This window comes from Pelodiscus sinensis, chromosome 32 (assembly GCF_052426305.1).
Source record: "Pelodiscus sinensis isolate ZL-2025 chromosome 32, ASM5242630v1, whole genome shotgun sequence".
NCBI lineage: Eukaryota > Metazoa > Chordata > Testudines > Trionychidae > Pelodiscus > Pelodiscus sinensis.
In genome coordinates this window covers 3,708,856-3,734,522 of record NC_143083.1, presented here as the reverse complement: position 1 = coordinate 3,734,522, position 25,667 = coordinate 3,708,856, and the positions used below count along the sequence as shown (strand labels likewise).

The window sequence follows — 25,667 nt, the reverse complement described above, 5'->3', positions numbered from 1 at the left end:
TTGTTAACACCTAATATGCTAGACGGTCCCCTAGTGCTGTCCCACGTACCTGGTAACATCTCTGGTCATGTGTCCCCACTCCACAAGCACAGGGGCACTATAAACAGACCAGGGCTGATGATCCCAACAGAAAAAGCAGCTCGAGAAGATCTACAACAAAGTCTTAAGCCAACGCAGCTTTAGGACAAACTCAGGTTGGGGAGTTGCATCGTGAGGATATTAGGAACATTTTGTCCCAACGAGGTCAGTTGACCTGGGATTCGGTGCTACTGCATCCCAGGCAGCAAGGCTGGGGCACATGATGGGAAAAGGATAGCGCTGGGAATACAGGTGCAGGAGATGGAGTGACTTTTCTCAGCCATCCACCTACACAGACACTGACCAACACGAGACTGGAGTGGCACTAACAGGGATCTCAAAGATCTATGCTCCCACATTCCAGAGGTCAGCTGTCCTGAAGGCAGGTGCTTTGCGGGGTAGAGGACGTATTTTGCTGGACTTTGGCATCTTCTGTGCTAGATCTTACCACGCTGGCTTTACCCCTCTACCCAAGGCCACAGAAAGTCTCTCCTGCTGTGTGGCCCAGGCCAGTGGCTCTCCAACGCTTCCCTTTTCCAGAATGCTTTAAGGAAAAGACCCTGCCAGGAATGTCCCTCTCCCAGGGAGGGTCTCAACTCTCAGAAATAAGGATGTTAAATATTGAATAGTCGATTAACCTCATGAATTCTTATTGGTTACTCAACTATTTGATAGGCCCGCCCCTGGGGCCTGGCAGCCAGTGCGCTCTGGCCCCGCTCCCGAGGGGCCCCCTGCCACTCCGTGCTGCTGCCTCTGTATCAGAGGCAGCAGTGCAGGGTGCCAGGCAAGAGCTGGTCTGTGAGGGGAGCCAATTTAAAAACCAGCCCCTTGTGGACGGGCTGCCTGTTCCCCTGCGCTGCTGCCTCTGATACAAGGGTGGCAGCAGCCCCTGTCTGGGGGGGGGGGGGGGCGGCGGCGGCACTGGTCTGAGCTCCCAGACCCAGTGCAAGCTGGAACTGAGCCAGGCTGCCTGCCCACCTGGCTCCCCATACACTTTAAATGCAGAGCCACAGCAGGGGCTACTGGCCAGCCTGCTAAAACATTTACTGGCTGGGGGGCGGGGAATGCATGTAGTGTAGTCTATAGACTTTAACCGATAAGGAAAAGCTTATCGGTTAATCAGCTACACTATTACATCCCTACTCAGAACCAATGGCTGTCTGTGGATTCATGCTGGGAGGACACCGTCACGCTGCATGGGAAGAATCCTCAATTGCACTCTCAACCTTTCATCCAGATTTGCCCTGTCCGGGATCCGGTGTGGCCAGGGGACAGCCCACTCGCTGTCTATACTCAATCCACTTTAGTTCCCACCAAGCTGATGATTCACTTTGCTTTGCTGTGCGGAATTAGTAGACCCTCCATGCCAGAAAGGCAATTGAAGTACTTACCCTTAGGAGATAGAAGGACATTGCCACAGCAGACATTGTAAACATTATGGCTGGAAACAGCATGAACACAGCAGCTGCGACACTGGTACTGAAAAAGGTAATGGCTGCCAACCATCCACTGGAAGAGAGCGCAACACAGAGAAGCATTACTAGCTTCTGTTTTCAGGGCCAGTCTCCGAGAGAGGCGCTTTCCACCCCCCGCCGCAAAATATCTGCGAGCTGTAGCGTTCTGGGAAGTGAATGGAGAAGAACTGAGGCCAAAAACCAGATGCCCCATAGGTAGCTCCTTCCCCTTCACATCTCTGCTAATGCACCTCCAGTCCTGACCTGCAGCATATGCAGGTATTGAAATTCTAGGCACCCCAGCAAGCCAGTCAAATGGTGAGGTGTCAGGAAGTGACCAAAGAGGAGACCTTGGCCTAGTTCTGTCTCCACTTCTCTCCTGGGGCCCTGGGAGGACTAGTGTTTAAGCACAGCACTTGCTTTTCTGTTATTCTCCAGCTTCGGCGGGATTTGCATCCCGCGCTCTAAAGATGGCAGATTACAGAAAGGTCACTGACATACCCTCCAATTAGAACCCTGGGACCGGAGATGAAGTGAAATTGATGTGCAGAGGGAAGATGGCGAGAACAGAGAAGATATCTCCCTCACACCACCAAGGAGTTAGACCGGAACCTTGCTACAAACTCATGGGTGGTTTCTCTTTGGAACTGTTGTGGTCATATGGAGGGAGCAATGGTTATTTCCAATCCTGAGGGCGGGGAGGAAAGATGGGGAGAGGGGAAGACATAGCCTTGAAAGAGTAGGATGAAAATCTTACGCAGGCTCAATTCATGTAACACATTAAGTCATTATCTTAGGGTGTTTCTACACAACACCCTAAACTTGAAATAAGATACACTATTCACGCTACACAAATTGCGTATCTTATTTCAAATCTATTTAAAAAATAGTGTATTTTGAAATTTGGCACATCTACCCAGTGCCAGATTTCGAAATAACGTGCTGTTTCGACACATCCCTTAACCCGGGTGGAATGAGGGTTACAGGGATGCCGAAATAGCATACCTGTTATTTTGAAAAATATTTCGAAATAACGGGTGCATTTAAAGGACCCGGGGTAGCTACATCAGGATACCGATATCCCGAAATAGCCCCACTGTCTACAGGTATCCCGAAATGGCTACCCTGCGTCTACACAAGCTGCTTGTTATTTCAAAATATTTTTCGAAATAATAGGTGCGCTATTTCACCATCCCGGTGAACCTCGTTGCCCAAGGATTAAGGGATGGCTCGAAATAGCGCATTATTTCAAAATTTGGTGCTGTGTAGACACGCCAAATTTCAAAATATGCTATCGGGACATAGAGTTGAAATAAGATGCAAATTGCGTTTTTTATGTCAAATTTAGGGTGCTGTGTAGACGCACCCTAAGCGAGGCGAGAGAGCGGAGAACATGCCCTCAACTCCAACCAGGACCCTTTCTTTGTTTGACCCCCTTCCCTATCATCTGCCCAACTCTTCACAAACCCCTTTCCCCAAAACATCAGCATTTAATGCACGGAAACGTGGAACCTTGGCTGAATTCACGGGACAAAATTTCTGCCCCGAGCCCGAGAGAAGACATGGCTGGAGTGCTCCGTTCAAAGCCTTCTTACCATGCTCCCCAGCCGGAGATGCCGATTGCTTGTATGAACGTCAGAACAAACTGGGCACCAAAGATGAAGAAGAAGGCCATAAAATTGAAAGAGCTGTCGGACCTGTGAAAGGAGAGAGGGGCATGAGGGAGAATGCAGGAGGTGTAGAACTTTGTCCTGCGCCACATCAGTATGGCCAGTCCCTGCTCCCTCCGATACGCACTTTATCATGGAGCGATGGCTCCTCACTCGCTTTGTACCTTGCAGACTATTACCCACTGCTCTTTCTCTAGTGCTGGAAGCACACAGGTCTCTGCATAATCGGGACTTCACCTCCCTCCATAAAGCTAGGCCCTTAAATTGATTAACAATATAATTACAAGTAGGACCACCTGCTGAGAGGCATGCTGTTTTCTGCCAATACCTCAGCAGCCTCTAGAAGGAGAGAGAGGGGCTTGCTGCGCTACTCTGATTCTCCAGCTAAACTCAAAGCAGGCGCAGCGCCTGTGCTTTCATAATGCAACCCCTCTACTTCTGAGCATGCAAGAAGCTACGGGAACACGCGGGCACAAGTTCCGACAGCCGGACAGATCTTTTATGGGCATTACATGCAAATATTGAGAATAAGAATCCGAGCTGGGAAAATCTCAGTTGCTCTTGGTCATCTGTTTACACCCCTATGGTTAAGGAGATAAGCCAGTGATAACCCAGCTCCGGGACAGATTAGGAAGGAAACCAGCTCTGGCAGCCATGCACAGAGCGTCCTGGAGCCGAACGAGCTGGGGGGAATGCAGGCTGGGAAAGCAGCGCTGTTCAGAAGGAACACTGCGCTTCTTGTAACGGCTGCAGCTCTGCCTCTGACTGGCCACAGCAGGCAGGGGCCAAAGGACTGAGTGAGCTCAGTGGAGTTAATGTGGGAGGCCAGGTATGCAGGATGCTAGCCAAAGGCGTGCTTAATGGCCTGTCACTCACACGATGCTCTGGAGCTCAGCACAGCTCCGCCAGAGCTCTAGCCATACCATACAGTAGTGGTCCCTAAACTTTTGGGGCTGCCAGGTGCCCGGAGGTGGGGGGCTGCACATGCGCCGCACGCCCGGGGGCGGCACCACGCATGCGCTGCGCTCCCAGGGCACAAGAATGGCTTGGGCTGGCCCTGGTCACTAGGAGAGCGCACATAAATGCCCCAGCGGGCACCATGGCGCCTGCGGGCACCGCGGCACCCGCGGGCACCGCATTGGGGACCACTGCTGTACAGCAACAGTAGCCCAGATGGCAACACCAAATGCAGCGTCTTCCTCTGATAATGCCCCTTGTATGACTCAGCCATTCTTTGGCAAGGAACGTCATTGTTCTAAACCGCAGTCTGCCCCTGGACCCACTGCAACCCAGTGATCTATTACATTTAACAGTGCAAATTATTTACCTCAAATGCAGTGGATTCTGGGAAGAGGGAGGGTCTGTATTCTAGGCTAGATGTACAAAGGTATGTAGGCACAGAAAGATGCAGAGAGGAGCTTTTGTAAATCTCCATGGTACCTAAGCAGGTTAGGTGCCTAACTTAAGGGGAATTAAGAACCTAACTCATTTAGTTGCTTATGTAATTCCCCCAGGAGCCTAGCTGCATCTTTAGGCACCTAAATACCGTTGTAAATCTGGTACTTAATGGTAAGAGCAGATGAATGGGACTGACCTTGGGTACGCTGGAAATCTTCAGGACGGATTCTCTCTCGTCCTGCCCCTCATGCAGACGCTCACACCGGTGCAAAGTGGGGTCCATTTGTGAGGCTAGCTGCACAAGGGGCAGGCCAATGGAAGACATGAAAGAAGCTGGATACACTGGGTTGAACAATGCTACAGAGGAGCAAAATGCCACCAGCATGGCAGGTTCCTGTCGGGTGCAGCGTATTTACTGTGACCGAATTACCTTAAACGCAGACTGTGGGTCTCAGTACAGAAACCAAATCACAGTGAAAGGATGATGTGCCAGGCTGGACTTTTACATGGACTATAACCTAGCAACAGCAAAGGGATCGCAAGCTGAAGGGGTGTATGGGAATCAACTATAGCAGTGTTTTCAACCTGGGCTCTGCAGACCTCCTCTCAGGGGTCTGCAAAAGATTGTTACCAGAAAACAGTGGTTCTCTGCCTGTGGTCTGCAGACCCCAGGGATTCACAGACTGTGTCTAAGAGTTCCATAAGGGCCCAGGGCTTAAAAATCTGAAATTTTTTAGGGACCTGCAAGTGAAAAAAAGGCTGGAAACCCCCTGAGCAACAGTACATGGGAAAAGGTGAATGCGGATTCGTCTTTCCACTGGAAACGCACCACAACTCTGCTCTCATGCCAAGGCTCCGCACCTCATTTAAACTCTGGAGGGAGACATACGGCGAATGTTTCACAAAAGTGTCCATAGAGTATGGGATCCTAGTATTGCCCATGGCTGTAACATCCAGGAATAAGCATAGCAAGTGGGTTTGCCCTGACTCTCTAGAAGTAAAACTGTCTCATGAATCTGGCTACTGTAGTTCTTTCCCATAAAGGATTTCCCCAATTACATCACTATTTCCCTTTAAGTCTCGTCTAAATCAATCTCAGACTCACTGATCTATGGCTTGCCAGTCTGGTATTTGTTTTATATGGAAGTATTTCCACAGAGTATTCTCGAGGGCCTTCCTGTATTCAGTTGCACAAACACATACAAACAGCACTCAAGAAATAATTAGAAACCAACTCCACAAAGCCCAGAGGAAAGCAATGCAGAGGAGTAACTTTTCCCAGACTTTGGAATGGAAAGTGTTTTTTGAACAGAGTTCTACTGGTGACTTGGAAGCTCCAGAAACTACTGAATTAGATGGGGGAGAGCGGGATTCCCCAAAACAGCCCAAGAAACTAACACTTTTCAGATATCATTTTTCACTTCAGGAGTTTGAGTATTCCTCTGCTGTTCGTTTCCTTTTCAAAGTTCTCCTCCTTTGCCTTCTATAATGTAATTACCTTAGCTGCTATGGTTTTAATCATCTCCACTACATTAGCACACACATTTTCTTAGTATTTCAGGTGCAAATTCAGCAAAGAACTTAAGCACGTGCCTAGAGTTAAGCGCTTGCGTAAGTTCCGTTGGCACATGCTTAAAATTTAGCTTATGCTTGAATGTTTTTCTGGAATTAGGGTCCTAGTCTGTCTGCTTCTATTGCTGTCAGCTGTTTCTGCTCTTTTCTAAACTAACTTCCCTTACTATAGAATCTGATGATTAATCAATTTTAAAAAATAATAGTGAAGGAGGAGACAGAGCTGGCTGTCTAGCAAACTGGAATGACAGACTCCTGTCAGCTCTGCATGACCTTGGGAAAATAACTTCTCCTCTTTACGCCTCACTATTCCTGTGCAAAATGAAGATTAAACTTAAGTCCCTCAAAAAGATGTTGTGAGGCTCAAAGCACTACCCCATTCCCAGCAGGCACTAGAGAAACATCAATAATTAATTTAAAAAAAAGAAAAGTGTAGGATGACGATTGGTGCAGGATGGGAAAAGCCAATGTCTCTGTAGGGCTGCGGGCTGCTTTTATTTAAACAACCAACCACCAACTAAATAAATAAAACAAAACGAGTAGCTAGATGCTGAGTCTCACCCTCCCCCCACAGACCGGTTCTCAGCGAGCTGTTTCGATATAGGTTTTCCCACAAAGAACATCTCTCTGCGCATTAGCGACGTGACCGCTGAGGTAACCCCGAGGAGATTTAATCTTCGCAATGCGAACCGTGTATCTTTTTAAAAACATGCTTGCAAAAGTGCCAAACCATTTAGTGCTAGGACGAGCCCCCATGGTCATCGGGCAATGCAAGATGTGACTGCAACACTCCCCCTCCCCCATTACCAACATGAACCAGGCCTGATCTGACAGGACTCCTCATGGAGACAAGAGGGACGTTCAGGTTCTAAGGCCTTTTCAGGCCCCTCTGCCAACCAGGGGCAATCTGTGCGAAGGGTGGAAGTGGGTGGGCATGGATACCCCTCACTAATCAGCATTCTTCACTGTGCTCAGACCGTTTCCTTCCCCACTACCCCCTCCCGTTGTCTGGCTTGTGTTTTTAAACCAGTGGCCCCCACCCGCCGGGCCACGGACTGCTGGCTGCCGGGCTGCGGCAAACTGCAGCGCAGCTGGTGTCGGGCTAGGACCCAGCAGCAGCAGGCAGGGGTTCTGGGAGCCTCTCCCGCCCCCGGGGCATGGGCTACAACGTGCCGGGTGTCACGCTAGGACTCAGCAGCAGCAGCTAGGGGGAGCGATCGCTGGCTCAAGCCCAGCAGCAGGAAGTGACTCGCAGCCACTGCTCACGGGGGCTCTGGGGCCAGGCTCTGGGCTGGATCCCTGAGCCCTGGTGGGGGCTGCTGTGGGGCCCCCGGCTATAACTGGAAGGGGGAATATCCAGCAGGGCTAGTCCCACTGTTCCCCAGGAGGCTCTCCCAGGGCAGCACCCCGAGCCTGGCCAGCCTCTGCCCCAGGGCAGGCAGCGCTTGGGGGGCAGGTGACACCTCCTCTCCCCCCCCAGGAGCAAGGCCCCCAGTGCCCTGGGGCTGCAGGAGGAGGGTTTGGCCCCAGGCCTTTCCCAGCAGAGCTGCCTACGATCCCTGCCCAGGACCTAGGGAAGCTGCTGCCCGCTCCCAGCGTGAGGGGGAGTCAGGAGGGGGCTGCAGAGGGGTGGGGGCTGATAAGGGCTGAGGGGGAACAGGGACGTGTGAGGCGGGGGCAGGAGGGGGATGCAGGAGATGCTGAAGGGAGGTTGGGGGGATTCGGGGGAGACTTATGGGGCAGATGGGAACAGGGGTTCAATGGAGGGAAACTCTGAGGGAGAGGTCATAGGAAGGGAAGGGGGGGATGCACGGAGGGGAGGCTGGGGTGAGACTGTGGGAGCAAGAGCAGCCTGGCTGGGGAAAGGAGACACACCGGGCAGGGGTTGTACAGAAGGAGATGGGGGAGATAAAATGGCAGCTCCCTCACCCTATGGGGCAGGAGGGGGGAGGGGCAGAGGTGACTGGTGGTAGCACTAGGGGGCACCAGCTGCTATGCCCCTGACAACATTTCAGTTGCTAAACAGGGTGCCCCACATGCCGCCTACCCCCGCGGGTGCCCCTCCCTCTGCAGGCAGTCGCCCCGGGGGAGGGGCTGCCCCGCCCAGCAGCCAGAGGGGAATTCTTCCTGTGAATTTGCTGCATGTTGTAGAGATCTGCCAACTCTGACCCGTTAGGACACGTCTTCTGTGCACACAGACGTGATGTAAAATCCCATGTGACCTCTTAAAAATCAATTACCATAATGAATATGCAAATAAAAATGTTAGCAGTCTGCCAAAAGTTTGTAATGGGTTTGCTGGTCTGCGGTATAAGAAAGGCTGGGAACAGCTGTATTTAAACCGCAAGCTCTCTGGGTCTCTATAGCACACCTACAACAATGGGATGCCTTTAGGCACTTCCGTAATACAAACTGCCACCAACCATCGACCTGGGCTGGATTCAAATCAGCCCCCTCGAGTTGGGCAGCCCCATAACATCCCTAAGCTCCTGACCTGGCCAAAACTGTTTTAACCCACATTGCTGTAACAGAATATTCCATTTACTTTCTCCTGAATCTCTGCCCTGTGTGACGTAGTGGGGGTGTTGTTACATTCACTCTTTGTTGTATGGTTGTGTGTGTGTGCGTGCACGCGCGTGTGCACACCTCAGTTCTCTCCCCCCCCCCCCCCGCAGCACTCTCTGCATGGTGGGGGGGGGGGGAAGAGAGAGGGAGATGCTGAGCATGACTCACTCCAGGTGTGTGTTGGGCCCACACACCTGAGGGACAAACACAGGAGATAACCCCTGGCCCAGAAGGGAGACAGAAGATATGCGGGGCTGCACCAGGCTGGGGGGGAGGGGGAGAGGTCAGTCTCGGCTGGGCTAGGATGAGAGAGGAGGCTTGGAGCAGGAAAGGGGGAGGGGTGAAGGACCCATGAGCCTTCCCCCCAAGAGGAATAATACTGCCTGCTCTACTGCGTCCCTGTGAACCAATAAACCTTCTGTTCTACCCGCCGGCTGAGAGTCACGTCTGGCTGCGGAGGGGGGTGCAGGGTCGGGGACCCCCCCCCCCACACCGCCACAGTGGTCGCAGAGGATGGTTCGACTGCGCCCCATGGATGGAGCTCCGGCAGAGTGACAGGGGCACAGCAGAAGGAAGGGGGCTTGCAAGAGCCAGGCCTGCTGGAGGCCGTGGGAAGCAGTTCCAGGAAGTGGAGAGGCAAGCAGCTTACCCTGAGTGGGGCCTCGGAGGAGAAGCGTTCCCCAGGATCAGGGGGGGTGGCCCCAGAAGGCAGAGGGGGCTCTGGTCTAATCCCGGGGGTGTGAAAGGAAATGCCGGAGAGACCGGTTCGTGGCTGTGCAACTGGGGGAAGTGCCGACAGGGCGGGTCCAGAACAGGGGTGCCAGGAACCCTCCCCCCCCCAGGGCCAGCCAGTACCCGGACGGAGCAGCCGGGCCCTGACCTGCCATCGCTGCGGGCAAAGGGGCATAAGCGAGCTCAGTGCCCCAAAGCCCCGGACAGGCTCCACAACTAGAGACTTCCCAGGGTTAACTGGATGGGGCTGGAGGAGGAGCAGGCTGCACACAGCTCAGATGGGGGAGGCGACTCAGGCCAGCTCCTCCGGGAGCCCTGACATTCCAGAGACAGGTTTCTCCATGTACCGGATGGGCACAGGGTGCCCCTGTGGAACGAGAGCCTCCTGCCCCGGGAGGTGGATGGCAGGAAGGTGACGGGCTCCTGGGACACGGGGGCGGAGGTGAGGCAGGCCTGGCCCAAGCTAGTGGCCCCAGACCACATGGCGCCCAGCTGACCCTGAGGGGCATGGACGGGACCCCATTCAAGGTAATTGTACCCCACTTACAGGGGGTTAAGGAGGGCCCCAAAGAAGTGGGGGTGCTGATGGGGGATGACCTAGAGGATTGGCTGGAAGGACCCTACAGTGCCCTGATCACTACCTTTGACCAGAGCCAGCGAGGGGCCTGCAACCCTCATCCTGGGGAGGGCACCCTGCAGGGGGTGCAGGGCCCCATCCCAGCAGACAAGGGGCCTTGGGGGCTGGGCTTAACAGGGGACTGGGACCCCGGACACAGGCAGTGGAGGGGGAACAGGTCCCTGACACTTCTCCAGATGCTGAATTCCAGGCCGAGGTGCAGCCTGAGGGACTGGGCTGGCCATGGTGCAGCTCAGCCCCTGGGAGAAGGCTGCCGGGAGAGATTCCTGTGGAAGAGGGGATTCCTGTACTGGGATTGGCTCCCTGTAGGGAAAGCGGAGTCGTGGGGGGGGGGTCCAGCAGTAGCTGGTGGTTCCCCAAAAAGTATCACTGCAGGCTGCTGCACCTGGACCACGACGTCCCATTCTCGGGGCACCAGGGGATTCGGCGCACCCAGCTGAGGCTGCTCAGAATTTTTATGGCCAGGGATCTTTGCGGCTGTGCAGCGGTACTGCCGGGCCTGCGACTCCTGCCAGAGGCTGGGGACAGCCTGAGCTAGGAAGAAAGCTGCCTTGGGGGTCCTGCCCATCACGGATGAGCCTTTCCAAAGGGTGGCGATGGATCTAGTGGGGCCCCTCAGCAAGGCGACGCGGAGAGGGAAGAAATACAACCCAGTGGTGGTGGATTTCACTATTTGCCACCCCGAGGTCGTGGCTCTGCCCTCGACTGAGGCAGACACAGTGGCAGATGCACCGCTGGCCATTTTCAGCAGGGTAGGGTTCCCCAATGAGGTCCCCATGAACCAGGGTTTCAACTTCACAGCCACCGCGCTCCGGTGCTCGTGGGAGAAGTATGGGGTCCGGCTCTCCTGTGCCTCGGCGTATCGGCTCCAGTCCAACAGGACGGTGGGGAGGTTCTATGGGACACTAAAGCAGATGCTGAAGACATTTATGCGCCAGTACCCGTAGGACTGGAACGAGTACCTGCCCCCCCTGCTGTTTGCACAGAGAGACCCTTGTCAGAGCCCAAGAGAAGCAGAAGGGCTGGTACAATTGCAGTGCACGGGCCCAGGCCCGGGCCTGCGCCACTGGGGGCCAGGGGATGGGTCTTGTCCCCATGCAGTAGAACAAGTGGCGGGCAGCCAGGGATGGCCCCCTCAAAGTCGTCCAGCAGCTGAATGCGATGGAGCCTGCTCCTGCAGGATGCTGCCATGGTGGGCCCAAGCTAAGGGGAGCGCCAATGTCACAGTCGATGCTTTATCCCAGCGGTGGGGATCTGAACTTCCCCAGGCCACTGGTGAAGTGACCCTGCTCCGTTCTGTCTCGAAGAGGGGAGACATGTGACATATTGGGGGTGTTGTTACATTCACTCTTTGCTGTATTGTGCTGTGTGTGTGTGTGTGTGTGTGTGTGTGTGTGTACATACGTGTACCTCAGTTTCCCCCCACCCCCCAGCACACTCTGCCTGAGCGGGGAGAGGCTGAGCATGACTCACTCCAGGTGTGTATTGGGCCCAGACATCTGAGGGCCAGACACAGGAGATACCTCCTGGCCGGGAAGGGAGACAGAGGATAGGCGGGGCTGCACCAGGCTGGGGGGTAGGGCCTGTGAGAAGGGGGCAGTCTCCGCTGGGCTAGGATGAGAGAGGAGGCTTGGAGAAGAAAAGGAGGGTGAAGGACCCACGAGCCTTCCCCCCCCACCCCGAGAGGAATAATGCTGCCTGCTCTTGGGCCTGTGCTATGCTGCATCCCCGTGAACCAATAAACCTTCTGTTCTACCTGCCGGCTGAGGGTCACGTCTGGCTGCGGAGGGGGGTGCAGGGTCGGGGACCCGCTGACGTGCTGCGACCCCGACACACAGGACAGCTTGCAGCCACTGTCCTCTTGGCCAATGATTACCGAACCAATCTCCCAGAGGAAACCCTTTGCTCAAACAAAGATGAGCGTCTACTTACCGAAAAGCTTTGTATACAGGTCGGAACCAGCATACGTAACTGCAGGGGCTGAAGAGAACAAGCCAAAGGATGGCCAAGCCAAAATTGACACCAGAACCGCCACCAATCCACCAGGCCAGGCAACCAATTAGATTCACCACTAATGTGATGCAGTAAACTAGGAGAGAGAAGAGGGAAGGGCATAAGTAGTGTTTGCTGACTTCAAAAAAGCAGCAGCAAATGGCATGTATAACACAAGGAGACCCTGTTACAATAAAGTAATTGGCCTGGACATTACCAACACACTGACAATGAGGCATGGTTTCTGCTGTAATTTGGAAGAACTGGTGGTAGAGATTGTCCGCTTTGGAATGGGACAGATGCCGGTGGAGGAGTCAGGTGACTCACGAAAGCATGTCTCAGAGATCAATCTTCTGGCATTTGATTTAGCGGGTCTAGTAAAGACCTGCTAAATTGAACGCTGGGGGCGAGAGCATCTCCAGCCAGGCAGGGGCTGCTCCCGCTGGGCTGGTGCACCCGCTTTGCAGCATGCTGCTCCAGTGGGTCGGGCCCACCGGGGATGGGGAGCAGCTCTGGATGGGCTGGAGCAGGTCTTTAGCAGATCTTTACTAGACCCTGACCACACATTAACCATTCACATTCCTAAACCACCTAACAGGGTTCCATATTTCCCAATGCCACAGTTTGCACGTATTTCCACCCCCTCCCATTAGTTTTAGTTCTTCCTGTCTGAGAGAGGTGTCATTCAGGGTGCCAACATGCTGACCTCTACTAGGAGGATGAGCAGAGGAGACACGGAGTTATGCTGGAAAGCATGAATAGCTTCCAGCTAGCAGTTCTTCAATCGAAAGATAATTAGAGGGGCTTGACACTGGCCATGCAAAACTGATGCCAGGAGCTCAGTGTGACGTCATCGTCACCTTCTGGTTTTCTGACCCTCCCCCCCCCCGCCCCCAATATCAATAGCCCACGGATCCCTAGGCCATTCCCAGAAATTTTAGAATGAATAGGGTGGAGCATTAAAAAGTTATATAGACTCATAGGACTGGAAGGAATCTAGAGAGGTCATCTAGTCCAGTCTCCTGCACTCATGGCAGGACTAAGTATGATCAGGCCACGCCTGACAGATGTTTATCCAACCTGCTCTTACAAAAATCTCCAATGATGGAGAGTCCACAACCTCCCTGGGCAATTTATTCCAGTGCTTAAGCAGTCAAGCAGGGGTAGACCATCAAGCGGAGTGTGAGATCTTGCAAGCTCTGCTAATTATATGCCCATTCCCAATCCACTTGGGGGGATACTGAGCAATTCATAAATTATTGTGTACCCAAACAGCACACTGGGAAGACAAGCAGCTGAGTCTTCAATTCAAGGCTTCTTTCTAACTGATTATTCTGACATTTAGGTTAAATGGGGAGTTTATCAACATCAAAGAGCATCCTTCTCTCAGTTGTGCAGGCTTTAGTTCCATGTCTTAGGCTCTCCGTAAGAGATTAACAAAAAGATGTGTGTTAAATGCCCTGGTTTGTGGATGCCTTCGATTTAGCAGAGAGAAAAGTCACTTAAGCTAAAGGTTAAATCCTATTTACTGTTTCTAAATAGCGATTCTAGAATGTTTGGTTGATAACTTGTGGGCTATAAAATCAAGCCAATAATAAAACCCCTTTAAACAAGGGTGCCCATACAGCTGTAATGCAAAAGGTAGTTCATATGGGATCTCCACAGGCATTTCTTCTCCAGTAGTGGGAGCTCTAGCATAGGATTCCCTAAATCAACACACCTTTTGTTATTAAATGCTCAAATTCAATTAAAATAATGACCCTTCAGTCTCACTACATAAAATAGTATAGATTTTAAATATTCGTCTTCCCCCTTTCACTGTCTCGTCTCCGGAGCCGTCTCTCCTCCTTTGAGCCACATCTGAGAAACCTATAACGACCCAAATAGAAAACGTGCAGCAGATGGAAATCTCAACTGCCTAATGAAAGCCCAGGTCTGCTCAGACATACATGTGCCCCATTGACTAACTGGCTGGCATCTTTCCATTTTTCCATTCAATGGAATGAGGGACACTGTTAAACAAAAACAAACAAAAAATCTCACACAAAGGCAGCTTTACAACATGCAACATTTAATCAGTCTGGAGGAGACAAATTTATTCAGGCAAAAAAAATGAGAGCTTTTTACAGCATCTCAGAATAATGAAAGAACAATGAAGTGACAGAACATCCTATTGTTTACTCTCTCTCTCTCTCTCTAACACACAAAACACACAATATACATTTGGGATGAAGCCCACAGCATCCAGCGTGTATGGTGTCCCTTAATGAGAGATATTTCCGTAACTGGGAGAGAACCTAGGATTAAAAGTATTTTGGGAGGAAAGAGTTGACAGAGAAAAGGGATTTTTCCAGCTTCCAGCGCATTTACCCGGTCCATCTTTCTCTTTCTACAGGTCTACCCATTGAGGTCAAATTTAGTTTCATTCCTCAGAGAGGAAAGCCTAGTTTTCACCCTTGATTTCAGAACTGTTCAGTTAGAGAGCACAAGTGCAGTGGACAGAGCCAACAACAGCCTGCTGCTCAAGACTGTCCATCGAGGGACACCTACCGCCCCATGCTGGTACCCATACAGCACCGGTGGGCAACAGGTGAGATATTTTGCTGACACTGACCATCGCAGGCTCCGCCCCCCACAGCTCCCAGTGGCCACTGTTCTCTGTTCCTGGTCAATGAGAGTTGTGGGAAGTGGCCGCCAGGCCATTAATCGCCCACTTGATTTTGAATGGTTTCTTGTAAGCTGTGTTAATTGCTTATACAGGCAGTCCCCGGGTTACGTACAAGATAGGGACCGTAGGTTTGTTCTTAAGTTGAATTTGTATGTAAGTCGGAACTTGTACATATTGTAGGGGAAACTCTAGCCAAACATTTCTCCAGAGCTCAGTTTTATTCTCCCACACCTCACTTCCCTCAGTCCTTTATTCTCAAGCTGAGGTGTCTGCTGAGAAAAGCCGCTCCACGTCTCCCTGGTCTGCTGGGGGGAAGCAGCTAGTGCGGGGTTGCCTCACCCCGTTTGTAAGTAGGGATCCGATGTAAGTCGGATCCATGTAAACCGGGGACTGCCTGTATTTAACAACCCATTCCACAGCTGGCGGTGACATTGTTACTACCTTCCCCAGACCTGAAGAAGAGTCCTGTGGAGCTCAAAAGCTCATGTCTTTCAACAACAGAAGCTGGTTTAGTAACAGATATTCCTTCGCATATCCTGGGAGCAATGTGGCTACTCTAACATTGCCAATATCAATTGGCCAATTTGGACTAGAACAGCAGCACTGCCCAGCTAACCAACTTTAGGAGAGTTCTACATGCCAACGATAAGAGAAACCTTAGAGCAGGGCTACTCAACACCTGGCCCGTGTGCCGCAGCCTGTTTGCTTGTGGCCCATGGTGAGGTTTGGGTTTATGCAGGGCTCAACACACGGCCCACGGGTGGGAGCCAAAACAAAAAAGTAGTCAATATAATGGTCTTCTGTTGAGATACGTTTTAGCAGTTAAATTCCTGGACTGTCATTGCTCATTAATAAAAGTGCTGTCACATGGGTAGAAATCAGGTAAATGTTGCATTTTATTAATATCAGCAGAACTGACTTAAGTAGGGCCTGTGTGTTGTGTAGTCTTGCCTTCATCTTTGTATTCATGCCCGTCAGTGTGAAATAAGCTATTTGCATGCATACGCAACCACACTTAAGCTGCAGCCCTCGGCATGTGCTGTATCATTGTGGGCCCCGGGGCTTTCCAAGTTGAGTAGCCCAACCTTAGAGAATTTATAGAAAAAAATATAGTTAAGAGATACCTCTTGTGGAAGATAAGAAAACTGTTGTGGACTGAGGTTATTACGCCAATGATGGAGAATTTTAATTGGGCCTGGTTGAGGGAGTTTGATTAGTAATCTGCTGACGCATGCATGTGTGTGGGCACGCACAGCACTAGAGCCCTGGATACATTTAAACAAATACATCTGCAGATTCTCTCCTTTTTAAGTTACACACACACACACACACACGAAAATAAAACCTCCTCTCTCTTGCAAACACATGGACTCTGTAATCAGGACCATATGAGCAGAGTCTGGAATGGATGCAGACTCTGGCTGAAGTCAAAAGGACTTCCCAAAGTTTTAAACGTAAGGACCAGATGGTAAACCTCACCCTCGCACTGACCACCACCTTACCCCAGAAGTACATGCTTTACAGTTCATGGGAGCCTTCAAGAGACAACAGGTTAAATCACGCACAAACTACACTATAAAAATGGCATTCTACAAGGAACATTTTGTTCTTGATAAGTGAATAGACATAAAACCCTAAAAAGATCTAATACACGGGATCCTACCTTTTTACAGCTGTTGTTGAGCCCAATATATATAACTAGAAGATTTACTTGGCATTGTTCGGGTCCTTAACTCAAATAAGTTTTGTTTTTCTTCATTTCAATCATTGCTCTGGGCTGGGGCTGGGGAGGAGGGGTTCAGGACGCAGACTTCCCTGGAGAGAGAGGACTACTCCAGCTCCCTCTCTTGCAGCAGCTTGGGGCTAGGCAAGAAATACCTGTCCATGGCTGCAGCAGCAGGTACAGCCGGGGGAGGAATGCAAGTCCCCCAGCACCGGAAGACAGACACACAAAAACTCTTTGAAACATACATTAGATCACTGTTCCTTTCTCCGCCTTTGCCCCCTGCTGCCCCCCTGTGGTCATTCTACAGTATAAGTGTCTTTCTTACCAGACCCCTCCCTTTCCATTTTATGAGAAAATCGAATTCCAGGCATATCCCGTTGTTCTGACGTCATAACTTGAAGCAAGGTCAGGGTTTGGTTAAGAGAAAGCTGCCTACCAAATTTGGTGGTCCTAGCTCTTACCAATTAAGAGGCATTCTAGAACAAAGGAACAACTCACAGACAGACTCTCTCAAATATATAGCAGATTTGTCAAACAGTTTCATAATTTCACTTACAGATCCACAAGTGGTAAATTCTTTTCACCAGACTCTGATAGTCTATGGGAATTTCATCAACAAAATTCTGGTAGAAGCATGGTTTCAGAGGAATAAACTTGGGGAGTGGAGGGAAGTTATTTATCCTCTCTACAAAAAACAAAACACACATCTTAGCTAATTCAGACAGTCTCTAAAATTAATGAGTAATCATAATAACATGACCCCTCCACCACCACCCTCCCGCCCACACTTTCTAGCACGGAAAAACTCATAGGAAGAACAGATCAAGAATATGTGAAGCTTGAAACTATTCTGAAAAACATGCCCCCCCATTAGAGAAGAGAATCATTACCTCCCGACACCCAATTTATTTACTCAAGTGGGCCAACGCAGCATTTATCTTCACAGTAAGACTCAATCTCTGTTGCGTATAGCCTGTGTTGTCATCCACACCAGCGCAAACCAGGGAGAAAGCACCACCAGTTGGATTCAGTAGCATTTCACTGGCATAAATGATCAAAAAAGAAGCAAGACTGGACTCAAAAGCTTAGTAGCTTTATATGGTGAGAGATGCCAGCTGAGCAGATTACTAACTGCATCTAGTGGCCTTGTAGAAGGGTTTTATCCAGTATATTAAGGCAAAAAAGCAAGGTGGATATTGGTTACCCAGACAAAACAAATCAGAGGAAAAGCAGGGATTCTCCTCTCCCAGAGGGCAGAGAGATGGACGTTTGTTTGCAGAAGAGCATTCATCCCAGTGGAAGTCTTGCTGGCCCTGCTATCAGGCTTTGTGGCCTGCAGCTGATAGGGTCTCATGACAACGTAAAGGGTGATTTTAGGAGAACAAGTCCTCTAGAAACACATTATACTAAAGAGGATGCCATCCAGTCAGAGGAAAATGAGTCACACTAACTCTTCACGGACTCTCTGCCCTGCAGATATCAGGGATGTTTTTACGGTTGATAAGTTTCATATGTCATGGCCTTTTCCCCCTTTCAAATTCAACACTTCTAGTCCCATTCAGCTCTGCCCTTAGCAAAGCAAGCCGTCAGTTCAGACACCATGATAGAGACTAGGGATGTAAGCGACTAATCGACTGCTGGGGCTCTTGTACATTTCAAAGGCAGAACGCCACACTGGTCCTTATCGACTATTCAAATAATCGATGGCAATCCCATCAACTACTCAATTAGTTAATTAATATAAATTTAATATCCCTAATACAGACATTAGGAACACACCAAAAGGGCCTTTAAAGTGTGTAATCCAAACTGCTGTTAGCAGCTGGGAAGATAGGCACATGTGTTCATCTACTATAACCAGGGCTCGACAATTAGTATAATTACTTGCCCGTGGCGAGTAGATTACAAGCCAGCACAGCCACGCAGCGCAGTAAGCGCATGCGCAATGTGGTCTGTGCACGCGCAGCGTGCCGAACCGCGCGGCTGGCAAGTGGGGCTCATCCCCACTTGGCGAGCCCTGACTACAACCATGTGTGCATTTCTACATGTTTGGGAATATTCACTTTTCTCTTTGAGTGCTGATTAGAGTTGGAGTCCATTGCACAGTGACTAATTGTCTCAAGTCTTCATCATCAGTGAACGGAATTAAAAACAATCACAAGACAAGAAGAAAAATGTCCTGGGAAAACTTCCAAATGGCACAGAAGACAAGGAAAGTGTCTGAAAGTGACCTTTCAGGCCCAGAACGTTTCCCCATCATCTCTGTGCAAGAAGATAAAAAGCTGCTCCGGCAAAACTAATCACTCTCCACAGCAGATTTCTGCAAGTTACGGCTCTCACGCCAAATATGGCTCAGTATGGAACCAAATAATAGGGCTCTTTTGTCACTCCCAAAACACATGCAACTTTTTAAATTCAAATGAAAAATTAATTCAAAATTTTAAAAACCTCATAATTACTCAAGCAGCTTGAATGCAGCATGAACCTGAATTTGACCAGTTATGATGTAAACTTCAAAGACATGTGCAAAAAGATGCAGCAGCAGAAGTCCCATTAAATAAAGCCTGTGAGTACAATGTTTCATTGATGCTATTATTAACCATCATGTCAATTATCAATAACATTAAGTTGTATATTTTCAGTCAAGTAAATGGGAGTTCTTATACGGCTCTTCATTGATTATTTGCTCTGAATTTTGATGTAGTTTGGCTCTTTGGTTTGAAAAGGTTGCTGACTCCTCCACTACAGAAACACCAGCAATAGGAGCAGCCTTACGCTGCTGCTGAATGAACACTCTGGCCACCACCTCTTTTTCAGGGTGCGCTAGTCCCTTCTTTGCCCTTCTTCCCCCACAAATGTATTTACAGCCACTTTATATTATGGATGTTAACTATCAACTAACTGATTAATTGAATACTCGATGCATTTTGCATCGACTATTGGATTAGTCAATAGGACACCTCCGCCTTTAAAGTGCAGCAACAGACATATGGCTGTTGCAACATTTCAAAGGTGAAAGCGCTGCATGGAGCCCGGGGTCAGCTGGGAACTCCATTGACCCCGGGCACCCCGTGGCGCTGCTGTTTTGAAATGCTGCATGCATTTGGGGCCTCCCCATGACTCTGGGCTCCTCGTGGCATTTCAAAGTGGCAGTGTTGCACAGAGCCCAAAGTTAGCAGGGGAGTCCCCAGCTGATCCTGGGCTCCACACAGTGCGGTTGCTTTGAAACACTGTGAGGAGCCTGGGGACACCCCAGCTGGCCCCAGGCTGCATGTGGCATTTCAAAGTGGCAGCGCCGTGTGGTACTCGGGGTCTGGCCCCAGGCTTCAAGCGGTGCTGCTGCTTTGAAGTACCCCCTTCACTCCCCCCCCTCTTTGCTGCCTCTGATAGAAGCAGCAAGGGATGGAGGAGGAGCAACTAGCTGACTAGCCTGTAGACTCTCCGATAAGCATTTGCTAATGGGATAGTCGATTAGTCCTTCACATCTCTAGTTATACTACTGCAGGTCTCTCCCTCTAGTCCACCAGCATTTCCATGACTGAAGGCCATCAGTGCATCTGCCTCAAAGATTTCCTGGAAGCACAAGTTCAAAACCTGGTAGGTGCAGATGAGTCTTCCTGCTCTCCAAGACAGAGACATGTTTACTCTGCATTTTGCAATGCCTGGAAATTAAATGACCCCATCATAGTTTGCTAAAGGCATTTGTCAGCGGCCAAAATTTCCTTCTCTAGAGTTCTCCTCTATTGTTGTGTACCATGCTGTGTGCCAGCTGGCTGTTATCCACCTACCCCAGAGCTGCTGCACATACACAATTTTAAACTGTTGCGGGGTTTCTCTGGAAGAAAGACAATAGAAATAAAAGAAAAATCTCTCTCTTACACCTGATCACATGTCTCATGGATTTCTACAGTGCTCTCTTCTGCTTTAGGCCAAGACTGTTAGATCACAGCAAGCAATATATAAATGTGTTTGCTACAAAACACTGTCAATTCTAGAGGTTATATAAAGCTCAGGACTCATTTTGGCTTACAGTGAAGTCAATGGGAGTTTTGATATTCTTTTCAATGGGAACAGAATTAAACCCATGATTCAAGTTCGCAGTGCAGCTAGAAGTGCTGTGGAAGCAAACATTTAATTTCCATAGGAAGGGACTGCAGTGACCAATTTCCTCCACACAAGCATCTTCATATGCAGCCTTCTATGGCCAGGGTGATGAGCTCCATCAACAAGCTTGAGGACAGAAACCGTCTAGAACAGGAGTAAGAGGAATGGAGGAAAAAAAGGAGCAACAGAAGGCTCTCTAAGGAACGCAAAAGGCCAATGGAGAGAAGAAGAAAAGTTTGTTGTGCGTAATCCACTACGCTGAGCACTATACACGGATGAAACGTTTTCTCTAATCGTTTGGTTTCTCTGTATTTAGTACTGCTAGTTACCTGCCATTTCTGCTAGAAATGGTCCTTGGAGAAGTTTGAAATCAGACAGCAATGGCCCTAGTAGAGAAAGAAAGAAAGAAATCAGATCAACAGCATGTAACTATAACCCATATCCACGGACACCCTAATTTTAAAGGCATTTTTGCCACATTCCACAAACACCACAAAATTTATTATTCTAGCTTGACTGCTAGCGTAGCCTTCTCAGTGCCAAGTACTTGCTTTTAACCGTACAGGGGTGGCAGGCTCAAGCAGTATCAGTGAGAGAACTATGGATTACCTCTATTTGTATTAACAGGATCTTACCTTTCAAGGCTTCATTACAAACTCGCTCTCAACAACTTTAACAGCTTTACTGCTCGGCAGTGTGTAAGTGCGCTGCTAACACACCTGGCACTGTCAGAAGTTGTACAAGAAATTGCTGTCAGAACATATGAACATTCTAGCTAAAGGCAGACAAGAAGTTGAGACAAATGGGTCTGGTTTGGACTCAGGTCCAAGCAAAAAAAAAAAAAAAAAAAGCACACAGAGGGAAAGAAATCCACCTCCCCAAAGTAGATAAGTAGTTATACTGATATGTTCCCACTGTAGATCAGGCATTAATCATTAACCCGTTGCTTGCTTGCTAGCTAGCTAGGAAAAACATCTCTTCCCCAGCACACACACAAAAAGGTCACAGATGCAAACATAGAAACGGACAACAGTTTATCTTCAAAGAATTCTTTTAGACAAAAGTTTGGCAGGGAACCAGACTGCAGTACAGATCTCCCAAAGAATTCTCCACCATTAATTAAAAAAAAAAAAAACCATGCAAAAATGTGCTGAGATTTTACAAATAAAGATTGTTTCATGGGGGGGAGGAGGGGAGGTGAGTACAGAATCATTCCTATTACTGCAACACTTGGAGGATTCAATCATGCACCCCTTATTCACTTCAGAGGAATTAGCTAGGTGAATAAAAGCTGCAGGTTTGGCTCCTGACCCATAGAGAGGTTTATAGAGGAAGCGGATTCTATCTACTTGCAGTGGGGCTGACAGCCTTGCCCAGCCTCCGAGTACGGTGAGGGAAGGAGTGTGGGCTTGGGCCAAAGGAGCAAGGATGGGGCTGGCTTCCCCTGGGAGCACGCCATGCCTACCCCAGGCAGCCTCAGAAACAATGCACACCACCGCATTTAGTAAAACCCAAGTTGAAAACAAAAGTTAAAAAAACAAAACAAAAACAAACAAACAAACCTTTGTTTTGGCCACAGTTCTAAACTAGAATGTCAAGTACCAACAAACGTGATCGGCAAAATCAACGACAAAAGTCCATCTCTACTTTAATATGACAAACACAAAGTTCCACCTCACACTGCAGTGTGATCTCCAGCCTCAGGCTCTGAACTTGAGAGTCAGGAGACCTGCCAATAAATTGTTGTGACTTGAGGCAACTCAATGTAATGGCTCTAACCCTCTGTTTCTTCCCCCATCCTCTGTGTGTCTTGTCTAGTGCTTGGTCAACACACCCATATATCTATTTTGCTTATAGCAATATGATTTCTCTCTCAGAACGTAAGAATGGCTTTACTGGGTCAGACTAAAGATCAATTAACCTAGTACTCGATCTTCCAACAGTGGCCAGTGCCAGGTGCCCGAGAGGAAAAACAACAGAATAGGTAATCAATTGACCCATTTCCTGTCACTCAGTCTCAGCTTCTGGAAAAGACAGGCCAGGGACACCTTCCCTACCCACCCTGGCTAATGGCCGTTGATGGATCTGTCTTCCAGGAAGCTAGCTAGTTCTTTTTTTAACCGTTACAGTCTTGGCCTATGTAGCATCCTTTGGCAAAGAGTTCCACGGGTTCCTTTTGTTTTAAACCTGATGCCTATTAGTTTCATTTGGTGACCCTTAGTTTGTGTGTTATGAGAAGGAGTAAACAGCACTTCCTTATTTCCTTTCTCTGCCTCAGCCGTGATTTCATAGACTTCAATCATTTCCCCCCCTTAGTTGTCTCTTTTCCAAGCTGAAAAGTCCCAGTCTGAATTTCTCCTCATATGGCAGCTGTTCCATACCACTAATCATTTCTGTTGCCCTTTTCTGAATCCTGAGTGAATGTTCCCAGAGAAATATCCACAATGACTCCAAGATCTCCTTCTTGAGTGGTTATGGCTAATTTATTTTATTTTATGTTTTATATGTATAGTTGGGATCATGTTTTCCACTATGCATTACTTTGCATTTATCAACATGAAATTTCACCTGCCATTTTTTTGCCCACTCACCCAGTTTTGAGAGATTCTTTTGTAACTCTTCACAGTCTGCTTGGAACTTAACCATCTTAAGCCATTTTGTATCATCTGTCAATTCTGCCACCTCACTGTTTACCCCTTTCCCTAGATTATTTATGAATGGGACTGGTCCCAGAACAGACCTTTGGGGGACACTTCCCCCCATTTACTTCTCTCCATTCTGAAAACTGCCCATTTATTCCTAATCTTTTGTTTACTATTTTTTTCAACCAGCATTGCCTCAAATGTGATCCATCCATGTGCAGAATAAATTTGGTCACGTGCACCAAGGTGTGTGCAGATGTGTATCACCGGCAGAAACGACAAGTGGAAAAAAAAAATTAAAAAAATATTAACTGTGTAACCAATAGAATTTTTAACTGCTCCCAGGGCTGCCAGCTCCCAGCTGTGGTGCTGCTAGCCCTGTGGTCCCATGAAGCTGCCAGCAGCCCCTTGCAGAGTTTAACCATTAATGGTAACTGAGAAACATCTGGTTATTGGTTAACTGGTTAAACTCTTCTGTTCCTAGTACAAACACATGCTGCTGGCTGTGGGCTCTCTGCTAATCAGCTGGGCGGCATTTGATTCTCCCCTGGGTAGCCGCCCAAGTGCTCAGCTTAGAGAGAATGCTGCTTTTAACTATGGACTGTAGCTCCCTAAACTGGGACTCTGGTCCAGCTAATCCCTGACCAGGAGTATTCTATCTGCTACCAAAGATCCATAAACCTGGAAATCCCGAACGTCCCTTCATCTCAGGCATTGGCAGGATTATCCAGTTATGCTGACTCTCTCCTCAGACCTTATGTACCCATCACTCCTAGCTACCTTTGGGACTCCACTGACTTCCTGAGGAAACTTCAGAGCAGCAGCAAAATTCCTGAAACCACCACCCTGACCACCATGGACGTGGAAACTCTTTACACCACACACCTCACAAGGATGGATTACTAGCTGTCAGGAACACTATCTTCGATGATGCCACAGCACACCTGCTGACTGAGGTACGTGACTTTGTCCACAGCCACAACCATCTCCAATTTGGGGACAATTTATACCTTCAAGTCAGCAGCACTGCTATGGGTACCCACATGGCCCCACAATATAACAACGTTTTTATGGCTGACCTCAAACGTTTCTTCAGGTCTCATTCCCTAGCACCTTTCCTCTACGTATGCTACACTGACGACATCTTCAGCATATGGACCCATGCGAAGGAGAGCCTTGAAAAATTCCACAGGGATTTCAACAACTTCCATCCCACCGTCAACCTTAGCCTGGACAAGTCCACACAAGACAGCCACTTCCTTGACACCACTGTGCACTTCAGTGATGGCCACATTACCACCTCTCCCCCCATACCAGAAACTTAGACTGTTATTCTTATCTACATGCCTCTAGCTTCAATCCAGGACACATCACACAATCAATTGTTTACAGTCAGGTCCTAAAATACAACCAGATCTGCTCCAATCTCACAGACAGAGACAAATACCTACAAGATCTTGATCAGGCATTCTTCAAACTTAAATACCCACATGGGGAAGTGAAGAAACAGATTGACAGAGCCAGACGAATACCCAGGAATCTGCTTCAAGACAGGCCCATCAAGGAAAACAGAACACCACTGATCAGCAGCTACAGCCCCAGCTTAAACCCCTCCAGCTCATCATGGGCAATCTACAACCTAGCCTGGAAAACAATCCCCCACTCTCACAGGCCTTGGGGGACACGCCAATCCTCGCTCACATACCACCCTCTAACCCAGGGCTACTCAACATGCAGCTCTGCAGGCAGCCTGTGGCCTGTTTGTATACAGCCCACGTTGCCGTTTGGATTTATGCAGGGCTCAACACATTGTTCACAGGTGGGATCCTTTGGACATGGCCTCCACTGGGAACACGCTCCACAACGGCGAGTCAATAGAATGGTCTTTTGTTGATATGTGTTTTAGCAGTTAAATTCCTGGACAGTCATTGCTCATTAAAAGTGCTGTCATGTGGGTGGAAATGGCACAACTATTGCATTTTCTTAATATCAGCAGAATTGACCTAAATGGGGCCTGCGTGTTGTTTAGTCTTGCCTTCACCTTTATATTCATGCCCATCAGTGTGAAAGAAGCTTTTTGCACATATTTGAATGTATATTCAACCACACTAAAGTTGCAGTGCTCAGCATGTGCTGTATCATTGTGGCCCTTGGGGCTTCCAAAGTTGAGCAGCCCCGCCCTAACCTGAAGCAAATTCTTTCCAGCAGCCACACATCTCACCTCGGACACATTCACCCAGGAACCTAAGCCACAACATCAGAGGCTCATACAACTGCACATCCCCTAATCTATGCCATCAAGAGCCAGCAATGCCCCTCTGCCATGGATATAGGCCAAACCCGACAGTTTCGATCACAAAGGATTAATGGACACAAGTCAGATGTTTGTGCGTGTTACCACTTCTAATCTGGAGGGGAACATTTGAACA

At 49.1% G+C, this 25,667-nt stretch overlaps 1 protein-coding gene across 6 annotated transcripts in view; it reads right to left on the bottom strand.

The window, feature by feature from the left end:
• SCAMP4 (secretory carrier membrane protein 4) overlaps positions 1-25,667 on the bottom strand; it is a 36,137-nt gene that overhangs the window by 4,173 nt on the left and 6,297 nt on the right. For 2 of the 6 annotated variants that reach the window (XM_075903226.2, XM_075903225.2), the window contains exons 2-6: positions 20,926-20,982; positions 17,049-17,177; positions 12,039-12,195; positions 3,128-3,229; positions 1,470-1,587 (exon numbers count right to left, since the gene is read on the bottom strand). In XM_075903226.2, the coding sequence (XP_075759341.1) occupies positions 1,470-1,587; positions 3,128-3,229; positions 12,039-12,195; positions 17,049-17,177; positions 20,926-20,932 (513 nt within the window). In that variant the 5' untranslated portion in view covers positions 20,933-20,982. Of the gene's footprint in view, positions 1-1,469; positions 1,588-3,127; positions 3,230-12,038; positions 12,196-17,048; positions 17,178-20,925; positions 20,983-21,231; positions 21,411-25,667 lie in introns of those variants that run through there. The other 4 variants (XM_089774899.1, XM_075903227.2, XM_006128973.5 and 1 more) reach the window with 3 other exon arrangements.